This window comes from Pseudochaenichthys georgianus, chromosome 6 (assembly GCF_902827115.2).
Source record: "Pseudochaenichthys georgianus chromosome 6, fPseGeo1.2, whole genome shotgun sequence".
NCBI classification, from domain to species: domain Eukaryota; kingdom Metazoa; phylum Chordata; class Actinopteri; order Perciformes; family Channichthyidae; genus Pseudochaenichthys; species Pseudochaenichthys georgianus.
Window position 1 is genome coordinate 14883278 of NC_047508.1, and position 15458 is coordinate 14898735.

The following is a 15458-nucleotide window of genomic DNA, read 5'->3' on the forward strand; positions in this document are numbered from 1 at the left end:
TTGATAATTACCAGAGAAACTCAAGGGACCTCTTTTAATATCTGGAAATTGCAACAAGACTTTCTGCCATTTCAAATGTAACACACTTCTTAAATATCAGATGCTGCACTGTCGATTGATTTTACAGTGATATCTGCACTACTCAACTCAAAAACGCCAGATTATCCTTGTTAATTACACAACATTGATTGGTCTAAATTGTGTACAATGCTTTTGTATTTTTCCCCTTCGATTCGGAGAAACACATATTTTTTTGGAGTTTAGGATGACACTATACTACCCATAATCCTCAGCTATCGTTTAGGACTACACCATCCGCTTTGCTTGACAAACCCCATGATTAGTCCTCAACCTCTGTGATTGGATGTTGGAGTGGCAGTGCGCACAATTTACGCCGAGCGTCAAACAGCTCTTTGAAATGGAATGAAACCCATCGAAGGCACACTATCGAATACAGGATTCGAACGAGTCCACGCCACCCAGAACTACATATGCTGGCTATTTGTGTGTTTCGCAACACGTTCTATGGCGCGTCTCTAATGGGAATTGTAGTTTTAAAATACGTTTTCGTATTTCCCATAATTACACGTTGCCAGTATTAAACTGTATACATCCCTGGAGGTTTAGGGGATGGAAAACACATTGGTGTCTATATACAAGTGATTGGAATATGATATATTAGATACATAATGTGTAAATTGCAGCCAGATTAATGTTGTGGATGTTGTTTTAAAAGTCCAGGTGTTTAATAGTCTTCTGGCCTGTGGGGTGAAACTTTCCCTGAGTCTGGTGTTTTAGTCCTGATGCTGCTGTACCGCCTGCCAGACGGCAGCAGACAGAACAGTTTGTTGCTGGGGTGATGGGGGTCTTTTGTAATCCTAAGGGCTTTCTTTAAGGTTAACCTGGTATTTTTACTCCACTACAGTTATTTGAGTTACTTTACAGATTTGGATTAATGATGTGAAATATAAACAAACCTTAAATCAGACTTTAGTTACACCTGAGTACATTTCAGTGAAGGTGCCAACAATCAGGCACGATATTTGATTGTTGGTGCTTGAGAAGACAACATTTTTTGATGGTTTTGGATTTATGTTTTCCACCTTTGCTTTGTATAATGTTTGGTCCCTCTCCCTGTCGTTAGTTTCCCTGGTGTGTCTAACCGGGTTTCCGTTAGCCGGTAATTACCGGTTTTTAGCTGGTAAAATTGAATAAAAACCGGTAAATTCAAAACCTGCCGGTCAAAATGTCCGATGCTCCGATCGATTGGCCGCCGATCATTATGTGCCGATATTCACTCTTAATAGTTTGATCTGTGCTCTCTTTAAAGGCCGATCAGGAGAGCTGGATCTGATCTATATGGACATAAACGCGAGTGAAGTGTAGCCGGATGCGAGAGAGAGATCAGATCAGCTCTGCATAATCACCTGAAGCCCCGCCCACTGTTTAGCGTGCTGCATGACATGGGCTGTGAGAGAGAGAGGAGAAAAGAGAGGATCCGTTTCTCCGGTGTTATTATTCAAGTGAATGTACACTTTTGAATAATGTACTTCATCTACTACAAGTAGTTTATTTGAATGTAATAATTATGTTGTTTGTTGAATCATTTATTGAAAAATGAATCTGAATTTTTCGATCTGTTACGATTATAAACTGAAACAATATAAAAAGAATGCATTATTACAATGCATTTATGTGATGACTTTCAAAGAGTAAACCAAGCACTAGCTGAATAAAGTATGATAATCACAGGGTTTGTTGAGGAAGGTGCATGGTGTAGTCTCAAACGATAGCTGAGGATTATGGGTAGTGTAGTGTCTTCGGCCATCCTAAACTCCGATACAACTATTTGTTTCTCAGAGTCAAAGGGGAAAAACACAAAACCATTGTACACAATTTAAACCAATCAATGTTGTGTAATTAACAAAGATAAACTGGTGTTTTTGAGTTGATGAGTAGTGCAGATATCGCTGTGAAAATTATTCGACAGTAAGGAGAATACTTATTTCCGGGTTTAACATTCTCTGTTATCCAATGGGAATGGACGTTCACATTGCCTTTAACTGCCGCCGACATGGACCGATGTGGTGCTTCCCTGAGCGTCAAATACCGCCGCCGATGGGAATACATTGCAATCAGTTGAAAGCTCTTTGCGTCCATTTATGAAGCTGAAGGAGACTCTGTGCCTCATAACTGCACGCCAAAGGACCCTGACCAAGCGTCGCTATTGGACTATCAGGGAGTGAGACTGTGTTGGTTTCCTCCGTACTACTTTGATAATTTGCTCCAATAATAATCAATCAGATCGATGGATTCCAGAGAAGAGGAAACTTTTAAAGGCCTTTTTCTCAAAATGATGACTCGGTGGCAGTCATTATATAATGTGACATATTTTGCTTCGGGTCAATATGACTGATTTCGATAGAGCAGGTCACATATGGAGATTGTTTAAACTGGCTTAAAATTGATAATATATTCCTTCCGCATAGACAGGAGAAGAGAATGCCTTTGTGGCAAGTCGTCATTGGAAGCAGTATGCATTGTCATTGTAAGTTAGTAAATAGTGAAAATGTTACAGTGATTACTTTATTTGTTAGTCAGTCTATGTTTCAAACCCTTAAGCCAGTCGGTGATTGTTGGAACTGTAGACCAACAAAGATGGTTCTGATCAGTTTTGTCTCATTTCTGAATTAAGTATGCGTGTTTAAGGATGAGCACGGAGGATTGTTTGTGTCTGACTTAGAAGAGCATATCAATTGTATGTTTTGTACAGTAATACATGGCATAATGCTAAGAAATACATGACAAGTATAGTGTATGCTCTGTTGTCATGTTTTCATCAACCCTACTGTAACTCTAACCTCTTCCCAATCCGTGGTGGAGACGATATACTGTATTGCTTGAACTTCTGAGTCATTTATCCTGAGACTGAATGTTGATTGCACCCTTTCAAATTTCAGACAAAGGCCAAATGTTAGTCGTCATTTGTCAAGTAGGAATGGGGTGAACTATATTCATTACTCAAATGAAACAGCAAGATGGCTAAGTAATTGAGGCTTGCACGTTCTTCTGCCTTTCTATGTCTGCACAGTATTCCTACAAAGTACAAATACCTGCAGCTCAAGTGGTGTGATTGACAGTAAATTGCCCAAAAGCATTGACTGTGTTGACAGTACTTACAGGTGACAATGAATATGAATACGCTTCCGAGAAGAATGAATTGTCTAATAAAATATGTTTTGCATAAATCAGTAGAAATATAGTCACTGGAGTCATTACTGGAGGCAAGGTGACAATTCAGAACTAAACAAGAAAATGCAAATGTTTGCCTCAGTTAATTCAACATTTCTGGAGACAATGAGCAAACAACAAATTCCAGATCTGTCTTAATACATTTAGTAAATGTTAAGTTTTTGTATCAGTATTTATTAGCAGAAACCAACTTCACGATGAACTGTACCTGGAAAAATTAGAACATTTACTTTGTATTATAAAGTGCCTATAGTTCCCTGCTGGTGTTGATGGTGCATTTGCTGAAACAGTGGGTAAGGTGATACGTGTAATTGTCAGTTCAGAAAGATGTTCACGATAGTATCTGTACATGGTTGGTGTTGCATTAAAAACTTGAATATAAAGTCGTTTTTTGAGAGATTAGAAGTGTGAGATCAAACCAGATAAAAATAAATGAACTGATAATTGGATTGACGAAGAAAGCAACTGTATTGTACTCATCATTTTAAATGTATTGTATTTAAATCCTTTCTTCTTGTTTCTTCTTTTGCAACAGTCGGATGTAATTGTGTCTTGGCTTTGTAAAGGTTGTCCATTGTGGTACATCACATTTTACTTTAAATAAAACATAACATAGATAGGTCTGTTTAACAATGTCATGGGAAGTACTTTCTTTTACATTTAATTTTTAAACTGGCCTATTTTTTCCCCACTTTGGCCCAATGACCTATACTGTATATGAACATAATAGAAAATACATGCACAACGACTTGGAATGTGGGTTTTCTTCATTCATATTCTCCTCTTATAAACACTCCACTCCCAATCTGTTTTTCCTTTCAGTAGGCCTAATACAATTCAATCATGTTTTCAATTATCAAGTTAAGATGTGATTTCATTACTCAGCTTTGATTGTTTGTTTAGATGGAAGAGTTGTTTTGCAGGATATTCTGTTCATTAGCTTCCCTGTTATTTATATTCTCATTAGGCGGTTATTTATATTCTCATGAGCAAATGTGTCATTGACATGCTGTAATGAAACTGTCCCTCTGTCAATCAGGATCTATAACATTGTTATGTATGCATTTATTCATCATATAGCATAATTTATATTTAGTCTATTTTGGCATGTTACATGTCAATCGGGACACTTTTTTCTCATCACAAAATGATGAACGCCTATATTTTGTTCTCCTTTGTTTGTTGAGCACATTGGGTTGCATCCAGCATAAATGGTTGATTATCTAGTTTGTGCCAATGGTCCAGCTGTGGCCTGCAGACAGTGGGTGAGAAGATGAGCATGAGGAAGTTGCATTGTGGAGGAGGCAGCACAGGGCAGTTGGACTGTATTTCCCTCCATTCACTTAACTTTCAGCTCGTAGCTCATTATCTCAAATTTAGTTTAGGCGCACAGACTCGACAAAAGTTATCTTTTTATACAGCTTCTGTTATTGCATCTATTTTAATTTACTTTTCAAAAGTTTTACGAACTAGCTCAATGGTGAAACTTTTAGACAAAACAACAGTTGCTTCACCCCCCATGCTGTATATTTAGATTATCCTCAACATTTGTGATGCAATTGAAACATATCAAAATTGGAATCACGTTGCAGATAGATCCGAGCACAGTGTGAAAAGATGACGACACTGTGCTGAAAAAGAAGCACAATGGCTAAGAGTTGGTACAGAGTTGCTTTTTGGGACAAATTAATAACAATATTTATAAACTTCTGCTTAAATGGGAACTGGTGGTTACGAATCTCCAACAGTTTTTTTTAGCAATCTATCAGAATTATCTTTTTTAATAATGAGTCACCATGATAGGGTTGAAGCCTCTAATGTAAAGTTACTATTTTATGGGAAAAATTAAGTAATCAAACTGATATATCTTGCATTTAAAAAATAAAAAATCTACAATGTTATAACACACCGTAGGAAAGGTACTTCTGTTAATGTTCAAATGTTTTATGTTACGTATGTACCTTAGGGTATTGTTTTTCATATTGCCAAATCTGACTTTTTTGTGCTTGAGAAAGAGCCATGTACTTAGTGTACAGCCTCGACAGGCACCCTCTGGAAAGGCTTATTTTAAATGCTGGAAAATAGCTGGGTTTGTGCTGCAAGTGCCTGAAGCTCAGTTTAATGGGCTGGAGAATTTTAATGTGCTTTAGACGGTTACAAAACTTTCCAATATACTGAACACATTCACTAGTTTGGCATAACCCCGCATCATTGTGCAAACATGTAAAAGGTAGAAAGTCGTGAAAACAAAACCATTTGGGGAACGCTACTGCAGAAAACACACAACAGCAATTACTGTACGAGTATGAAGTGATTTAATTTGAAGAAAATTAGATGTTTATAAATCATCTCTTTGTAATGAGAAGTGTAACAAAAGCCACAGAGGCAAACTGACGGATTGACTTCCAATCACTGAAGAGTTTTGGAGTGTCAGCAAAAGGCAGGCAAACAGCGTAAACAGAGTAGGCCTACAATAAAGCATTCAGTCAAGTCTGTCTGCTGAAAGAGGCATCACCAAATATACTCTACACATTACTACTTAATAGAAAAGACTGCATGTGTTTACAGCTGACAACAATACTCATTTTAGACATGAGTGGGAGTACAAAGAATGAAACTCAAAGAGGCCCATTCTTTGCCTGTGGGAAACTATGAATCAACAATGCATTGTGATGAAGAGTGCAAAAACGTTTAGTTTGTTGTCCAAGCAAGCATTTATGTTTTTTCGTTTAGTCGAATAATCCATTGTAATCAGAATTGGTTGCCGTTTTCACTTCCATCTGGTTTAATTTATTTCTTCTTTCGAAAATATTAAACATAATTTAAGGGAAAATTGGTCAAATGTCTGCTGGGAAAAAGTATGATTGCTTTATTTATACTGAGACATAAAGAGTTAAAGCTATCTAATACTTTACAGAAAAACAAAAATGGGAGAAAAGTTGGAGAAAGTACAAGTGTTTATTGTGTTATTATTATTTAATATCTTATTCAGGGGATTTATCACTAGGGTGTCATAGCCATGCATCACGCTGCATATGTTTTCAACATGGTTTTAATTATTGGGCCCATTTAGTAAAAACAGAAGGCACCTGTGGGGAGACAAAATGTTATATTACTAAAAAAATGTTTTGCAAAAAAAGTGTGTATTGCTGAATTGAGAGCTACAAAGAAGGTTCCCATATGTTCCCATATGTTAAAGCCCCTTGAAACTTGTTTGTTAATTTAAAGATGATGACATTAATATTCATTATCAAATATGCAACATTAAAAGTTTAAGTACATAAAAAAACACTTTTTTGCTTAGTTAATAGTAATGAGTTGAGGACTATTCTAGTGTGGTTTGATCAGAGGTTATTGACAGTGGTGGCAATACAACCGTCACAGATTTAGGTTTAGAATCCCGCTTATGTGAGATAAAGAACGAGCAAAAACACAAGTACATGTACAGGCAAAGCTCATTAAAAATAACCAAGACTCTGAAATGTAGAAACCCGTCTCGTGTAACAACAACCATCAATACGTGTTTTATTTAATGGCAGTTAATGGACCATATATGCTTTACCTTTGATACTGAACCCTTTGACTTTGACAAACCACTCGACTTTTTTCTTTTTGTAACAATAGCCTCCTACCATATTTGACACTGGTATACATAAATGCCTCTACATACAAATAACCTTGTACAAACGTTACACATTGTCAAATATCATATCGAATTATGTGGAATCTTAATATGGCTACATACTAAAAGTGTAAAAATAATATATGGCTCTTAAGCTCCGTAAAAAGTGTTGGAAATTCATTAGGGCCAGTCTCTACACTCATGTTTTATTTTATATTTCTGTTTCTCTCCCCACGTCTGCTACCACTGCTTTCTTCTCCTTATGATTATGTGCTTGTAAGTCATCTTCATTTACGATCTCCACACTATTGCTAGTGGATGAGATGATTCACTTCTGCACTCCCTTTGATCTCATTCGCACCTGAGAATAGAACAGGTCAGCTCTTACTCTTTCTCACTCACTTGAGTCTGATTAATATAAATCCCATTTCAGCTTTTGAAACATCCATCGCATGTTGAATAATATAAAATAAAATTCTCATCACTCACCCTCACGCCGATACACTGTGACACAAAGACAATAATGTGCACACACATTGTAGCCTCGAACCCGAACTAGAATCACATTTACCCTTCTTTAAAAGAACATCTTGTCTATGGTCTCTTGCCTCATCGTGGCTCTTCACACGGTGTCAGCTCCCTGGTGGCACCCACAGATGTGATGGCCCCTGCTGATTTCCCTTGGTGTATGAGAAAGATCGCTATCGGCAACAGCACCCTGTGACGAAATCAATCCAAAACATGTGTATGTGTGCGTTTTCTGTCAGTCATCGTGTCTTTTCATGTCTGGATCGTAGATGTGTTACCTCATAGCCCGGTTCTTTGTTGCTTTTCTTTCTCTTTTTTTTCACCGAACATTACATCATTTCATAATAGGAGTCTCTCTCTCTCTGCCGTCTCCATCTTTATTGTATTGCTTTTCACCGACTCCGAGCTGGTGTCATCCAGCAGCACGGCAGATGGAAGTGATAGGGAGGTAATGGCAGTCCTGTGTTTTCACATCCATCCCACAATCTAAACATCCAATGCAGTTAGGATTGATTGAGCCTTGACCGGCCCCATGATGTCATGTTAAGATGTACCACGGCATGCATTAGTGTGGCTGTTATACCCAGCCCCATTGTCCCATTACAGAATGCTGGATGGTTATCATGTAAGATGATTACTGCTGAAGCCCTGTTGTATTCCTGACTGACCAAATGCTTATTGGCTACATGATACTGATTTGTGAGTGGAATTATGGTATCTGATGAAGACAGTGACGCTTGAGAGGGCTGATATCCCATAAAACATGTAATAGGATTGCATTGCGTTCAAGGAACCTCGGTTAGCCAGCGCAATGGAAACATAATTCACTGAGATCTGTTCAAGATAACTAATTTAGTCACCGTTTTAACACTGATTTGCCACTGGTTGGTGTGTCACTGTGCAAAACTGTGTGTGCTACCATGTGTGTTTATGCGCAACCTCACTGACTCATCTTTAAGAGTGTGGCTTCAGAAGTGTGAAGTGGAACAGAGCATCGGTAATGAGGGAGATGGGACTTTGTAATTATTCTGCAGAGGAAGGATTACTGGTTTACTTAACCGTTAATGGTTCACCTTGGAATGCAAATGCAAAGGGGATAAAACCCACACCTATCTGCCCCTCATTACCTCCAACTGGACTAAAGATGTTTGGATCTAAGCCACCATTATTTAACGTAGACTTTGCATATTTCCAGCCCTTTCTGTGTCTTATTTGAATGGTTCGACTAATGCACTGTGGCAAAGTACTGCGGGGTATTAAGGCGAAGCATGAAAAGAGATCGATGTTTATGAGCCGTGCGACGCAGTCTTGCTATTTGGTGCTTATGAAAATGTTTTGTTAAGTATGTGGGTCAAGAAGGAAATCAGAAGGGGGTTTCTTGCCAGAAAACACATAACTTCAGTGGGCTTAATCCTTTCACAAAATAAAAGTATCAGTGTCGTATAAGGTAACTAAGGCAGGACTTTTAACAATAAAATACCAGCTCCAATATAGATAGAAAATACTGAAAGCAGAAGAAGAAGCATTTTAGAGTTACAGTGCATTATTTTCACCTAATCTACTGATAATAGTTCTTAACAGTTTCAAGTAAAAAATGACACCACGCCAATTAAATACATACATTTCAATGTCTATCACACAAACACACAAAGGCTTCCAGACTTCCTATACATCTGTGGCCCAGACACATTGTCTCATCAGGCTGCGGTGACATATCTCCCTGAAAATGAATCAAACTTAGAGCTTTGACAAATTGAACAGTTATTCAGCCGGTGATATTTTAACCAGAGGTGCCTGACTGAAAGCTGGTGACATCAAGGCCATGAAGTACTGGATGGAGATGCAGTTCATAGACACTTCTGCCCGCAATGAAAAACACTACTCAGAAGTGAAACGATCTTACATGGTCTGTGGGTGAGAGTGTGTGCCTGAAACCTTGGATATATCCCTGCGTTTGTGTCTGTACTTCCCTGTATGTGCAGATTGAGTGCGTCCTGGTGAATGTGTGTGACTCATGATTGACAGGAGAGCGAGATGGATGGTTGAGTGTGTGTCAAGGATTGCCTCCTATTTCAGCTCAGCTGCGGCGGGCAGGTTTTCCATTTTTGTTCCCATTACCAAATAAAATGCACCATGCTGTTAGAGCTGACAGGAGGGAGAAAACACATAATTGGGAAAGGCTCACTTTTTAAAACGGCTATCTGTAGTTCTAAATTGCGCTTCTCATACATCTGCTGCCATGATTGCTCTCATCTCCAAACACAATTTGATTCAATCAAATATATACAGTATGTATAATAGTTCTTACTCATTCATATTCAATGAAAATATTGAGGATAACACAGCAAAGATAACTTATTTCTGCGAAGACAAACATTAAACCATCATAGGCTACAGTACATCAAATAGTGCATCCTTCCTTTCAACTGCAGAGAAAGATGAATTACAATGTCACGATTTGAAAGGTTGATCTTCTGACTTGGTGTGTTCATGAGCTATAAGTCATTATTTGGAAACATCATGGACGCTACAAAGAAGATCTGTTGTATTTTATAACTCAGACTCAGAGCCTTTAAACAACATGTTGATAGTTGATGTTCTGGCTTGTGGGGACGTTCATGTGAAAGAGTACATTTTCTCATTATTCCCAAAAAATATAATTGCAGCACAAATGCCCCGTGTGAAACATAATTTGCGTATCCACCACGTAATTCTGACCCGCTCAAAAACATATTTTGGAACTTTAGCCCATGCCATACCTTTCCACCAAATGTCATGGAAATAGCTCAGTAGTGCTACTCTGTTGCTCTCTTTGTCTCTGCTGATGCAAGGCTCAAAGTAAAAGTATCATTTTGAATAACATTTGATTGATAGTTTTTCCCTGGACTAACAAACAAAAACAAAGCTCCTTGAACGGTGTAAGTGCACGATACACATACACCCTTTGGCCACCTCACTAGCAGACCCAGAACATCTAATATTCCAATATTTAAGAACAGCCACTTCTTACCTGTCCAACAAGTGCACACATACTGTGCAGAAACACACACATACATGCGTACACCCATATAACAATTTCCCACATCCATGTTTAACCCATGACAGAATTGACTAGATTTATCTTCACTGGCATGCATATAAATATAAAGCATTTTACCAATAGATGTCTTCAATCTACATGGCACAATGTATATGGCCATGCCTCTAGTTTAGTATCCACATAGTATATTACATATTAAATAGTATGTAGACAACAACCCATCCTCACTTTGATTGTCTTGGCTAAACCATGGTAGCATGAACATGTGTTCATAAATGATTGAATGTGTTCTAGTTTAAAACATGCATCTATAACCTTTGGGATGTAAATCTTTTGAAATACAAAATGTCAAAATTAGCATACTTTTTGAAGGAGTGTGACTCTTTAACCTGTTCCATTAGTTCCATTCCTGAGATTTATTTCGGGAGCTTTTTTTTCCTTCATGTGTCGTTTGAACAATACACAAATGAATCAATCTCAGAGTAGAAAAATGAACTACTGCTGTATCTTCAAAAATGTTATTTTATTCCTAAAATATTTAGTTCACAACACCAGCTTTTAGAATCCTCACTCACATATCCACTATGACAAGTAAGTGTGAGCTCAGACTCAAAACTGTCTTTTCCTGTCTCCTCCAGGAACCACGGTGATGACAATGACGGCGTTTGACGCTGACGACCCAGGCACCGATAACGCGGCGTTGCGCTACAACATCGTCAGGCAGTCGCCGGACAAGCCCTCCCCAACCATGTTCTACATCAATCCAGAACGAGGCGACATCGTCACTGTCATCTCCCACACGTTACTTGACAGAGAGGTTGGTAGACTTGGCAAACGTGTGCATATGTGTGTGTGTACGTTGTGTTGCTTTGGTCTGAGTGTGCCACTTGGAGAAGGACCATTAGAGAGACTCTCAGCTGGACAGGTTCTTGTCACAAGCCACTTGCTATTTTTGAGCTGCAGCTTCTGGGTACATCCACTCTTTCTCAACACATCACTAATGCTTTAAGGGTGAAGTTATGGCTCATTTCCACTACAGGGCCTCGCTCGGTATGGCTAGGCCTCGTTAGGCCTTGTTAGGACTGGCTCACTTTATGCTGCATTCCCATTACAGTTTAGTAGCTGGGGCAGTAACTATAGTAACGCAGTGTAGGCGGAGCCGTGACGTCATCTTCAATGAGAACCACAGCCGTGAGCTGTTAGCACTCAAGCTCACAGCTCCTCATATCTGTTCAGATTCAGAAACTAGACACAAGTTAAACAAGTACAAACCACAGACTGTCTGTGTCGTGGAGAATACAGTCACTGGTTTATTTATGTCTGTATAGGCCGTTGTTGTGTGTGGACGATCGGAGCTTATACTGCGTTAGCTTAGCCGATCTCCATTTAGAAAACACGCATTTTTAAAGGTTTTTCGCCTGCCGTCTGTCTGCAGACTTGTCAAAGCATTAATTCATGGTTTTTACTAACCATTTTGAAATATGTATTACAATTAAATCACGGTCAAATATGTTCATTTTGTTGTAGTTGTAGCCCCCTTGCCAGCGATTCTCTTAGCATACTCAGCCCGACTCAGCCTGGTTGTTGACCCGGAAAGAACCTCGATTTTATGAGGCCAGAAAAACTGTGAAATAGTACCCGCTAGCCGGAACTACGCCATGTGGAAACACAACCAAAAACAGGCCGGGCACGGCACGCTTAAAGTGTGCTCCGCGCTGTAGTGGAAATGCGCCATTAGTGTGTGTGTGTGTGTGTGTGTGTGTGTGTGTGTGTGTGTGTGTGTGTGTGTGTGTGTGTGTGTGTGTGTGTGTGTGTGTGTGTGTGTGTGTGTGTGTGTGTGTGTGTGTGTGGTATTCTCCACTTTATGTGTGTGTCTTTGAGAGAAAAAGCGCTGGTGTATTCCAATAAGCATCCACAGAAGCCAGATGAGTGTCTCTCAATTTTTCCATCTTACGGGAGCGAGACAACGAGATGATTGCTTTTTCAGCAGTGTGACGAAAGCCAGAACATCGATTGGCTTCGCTGGTGGAAGAGGAATATTAGCTGTTGTCAGACACTTAGCGCATAGTTTAATTGAGGTGATAGACACTCATCCGCCGGCTCTGGTAGTGTCCAACAAGCCTGGCTGAAAACCTCCCATCCGGAACTGCTCGAACCAGGGCGTCTAACCGCCCTGACGAGCCGTTCCCCAAGCTACAGTAAACTGTTTAATAGAGGCGTAATTGATTAAAAGTACGGTGAAATGAGATGTAATCAATGCAGTGAGCACTGTCGCTGCTGGTTTTGTGTGGAGAGATTGTATGAGTCTTTTGGAGCTTATCAATTCCAGGATATGTCAAACGATAAATTAAGAGAAAATAGAAACATAAAAACAGCACTTGTCCGCCCAACTGCATCCTAAATGTATTACAATCACGAACAGTCTGGAGTTGGAATATGCAGTTAACTGCTTTTTTAAGAATGTTCAGCCTGTTTGTGACCTCAATATATCTCTAGAAAAAGCAGATTATTCCTATCTCCATTGACGATAAACTCTTGAAATTATTAGTAAGTCCTTCAGAGTCACCAAGACCTAAGTCCAGAGTCAGTTATCTTTATAAATCAGGAGAATACAAGTGGAGTCAAGTTTCATTATTGTGCTTACTTTGTTGATTTAATAAGCACATTAGGTGGCATATGCACTGGGTTTGTCCGGACACATTATTTGAAGTACATTTTATTGGGAGCTGTCTGGACATGACTGCTAACACACCTGTCAGATTTGCATCTGTTTTGATGCACAGATATGGAATGGTTTAACCCTTGTGTGGTGTTCATATTTTTGTTACTCAGCCAGTGTTCGTGGGTCTGGTGGACCCGCTGCCTTTTTGGGCTTCAATTCAACACAATCAAACTATTTTATGTTAAAATACTCAACAGATGTTTACTTCATCCCAATTACAAGCAAAACAGCATATATGGTTAATATTTTCCCTTTTAGATTAGTTAGATCACATTAATGAATGAAAGTGCTACTGGTTTTTTGCCCGCTGACCGGCTGGTCCTGTGGCTCGTCTTTTTTTTGTAACTAGCTAATGCTCAATCTCAAGTCACTGTCAGACTCAGAATTCTCAGAAATGTGATCCTCACATTCTGAAACCTCTTCCTCTTCCTCTATATCATCATCAAATGGTTCTCTCTCTTCCAAAATCATTTGCAAGGCCCTCTGAGCAGAGAATCATGTGGCCCTCTTGATCAGTTGTGATAAGGACCCAAACTGGCAAAGCTGTATTTATTGTGTCCCGCCCCAAATTTGCAGCTTGGATAGAGTGTGAAAAAAATAAAGATTGGTTCCCGCAAAACATAATGCGGGAATGTGAGAGCAGACAGGTGTCGGTGCTTGAATGTATCAACAATGTTGCAACCTTGCGCAGGAATGGCAGGGGCAGAAACACAAAAGTCTCTCACACACACACACACATCTTTCTTTAGCTAAATAATGAAAATGGGTCCCTCAGAACCGAACACCATACAAGGGTTAACTGGCTGACGTGTTGAAGACGTTTGTTTGAGACCAGCATCTGATGCATTGGATGAGGCTGTAAAGTGATTCTCCACTGATTTGACACAGCTGTTTACAGCTCTTCAGGCACCTTAAAAGTTATCTATGCTGTTTTGGGCTCTAGAGGGAGCTGTGTAATGTCTGATTACTTGCCTACAGTGATCTGACCTAGCGCTGGTTGGGCTTGAAAGGTTTAAAAATATGAATAAATTGAGCGTGAAGTTAGTCAAAAACACGTTGACCCTGCTTTACAATGCCCATCATAAGTCTGACAATGTTGTAGTAGTGCAGTGCAAAAGCGCAAATATATTCTAAGTTATAGAAAACCATTAGAAACATTTGATAGCTGAGGGTTTTCATGTTGATTTTACGTTTTTCACTCAAGAATCACTGCTGTGACACAGACCTCCCAGACTTCAGTGTTTTCTTATTATTTTTCCTCTGCTGTGCAAACTCATTTGTGTTCTACAGCAACTCACACAAATCTTCATGTCAAAATGTCCTTCTTGAAGGATTTGTATGATTTGTATGAGTGGTGTCACAGTCCAAAGTCTTTCATATCAGAGCCAAGAAGTAAAATCCAATATGGCTGTTTTTTTCTCTCGATTAAATAGGGAACAGATACAGTATGACTAATCCATGCCTGTGATTCCACCTCTCCTTGGTATTTATATGATTGGAGATGTGGCCAGCTAAGAGCTGTATAATATATATTCCCCTCATCCCCGTCATTGCCATAACTTATTAGTGTTGCGGATTTTTCGGAAAATTCCTCAGGGATTTAAGCAATAGTCAATCCGCAATGCAGCAAAAAAAACTGAGAAAAAGTTAGACCTCTTCAGAAGCACAGGCAGTCAGCAGAGCCAGATGGAACTGCAGAAGGCATACGTTTTAAACTGTCCTCCTCTAGGTCTGGAGAGATTTAAACCCTGCCACTTTAGCACATTCTCGTAAATATGGCTCTGGCATGACACCCATCGATTCCATCTGCCATGCACGGTATAGTTTTTTAAAATAGATAATCCAGCATATGTGTCACAGGGAGGTTGACACAACAATACAAAGAGGAAGCAGAGGGAGAAGACAGACAACGTGAGAGATGCCCAAACGTTGCACCTCACTTGTCCAAATTCCACAGACATTATTCAGGTAGAGCTCTTAGTGTGTTTGGACAGACACCTCACCTACCACAGGGAGGCAGAAAACAATCCAGTGAAAATTGGAAAATTAATTATGTCACATTTAAATCAGTAAGGTTTTCCCTCTAGTGGTTTCTCTTTAGCGTAAAATCCTGTCTTGATATGTACATTATAACACTGCTCTGTTTTTCTCCTCACTTTGGACACATCTCACCTCACTGTCTTTTCTGACACACATTGCTGTTGGATCAATGGCAGGCTGTAATTTTTGAAAGCCAATATTGCTGGTGGGATGGGGCCATTTATGTTGTCAGTCTGAAAAGACAAAGTGAATAG

General features: G+C 39.3%; 1 protein-coding gene across 1 annotated transcript in view; it reads left to right on the plus strand.

Annotated features, from left to right (window-relative positions):
* cdh13 (cadherin 13, H-cadherin (heart)) overlaps positions 1-15458 on the plus strand; it is a 480217-nt gene that overhangs the window by 268402 nt on the left and 196357 nt on the right. Inside the window, exon 8 of the mRNA XM_071203466.1 lies at positions 11081-11259. Within this exon, the coding sequence (XP_071059567.1) occupies positions 11081-11259 (179 nt within the window). The remainder of the gene's footprint in view (positions 1-11080; positions 11260-15458) is intronic.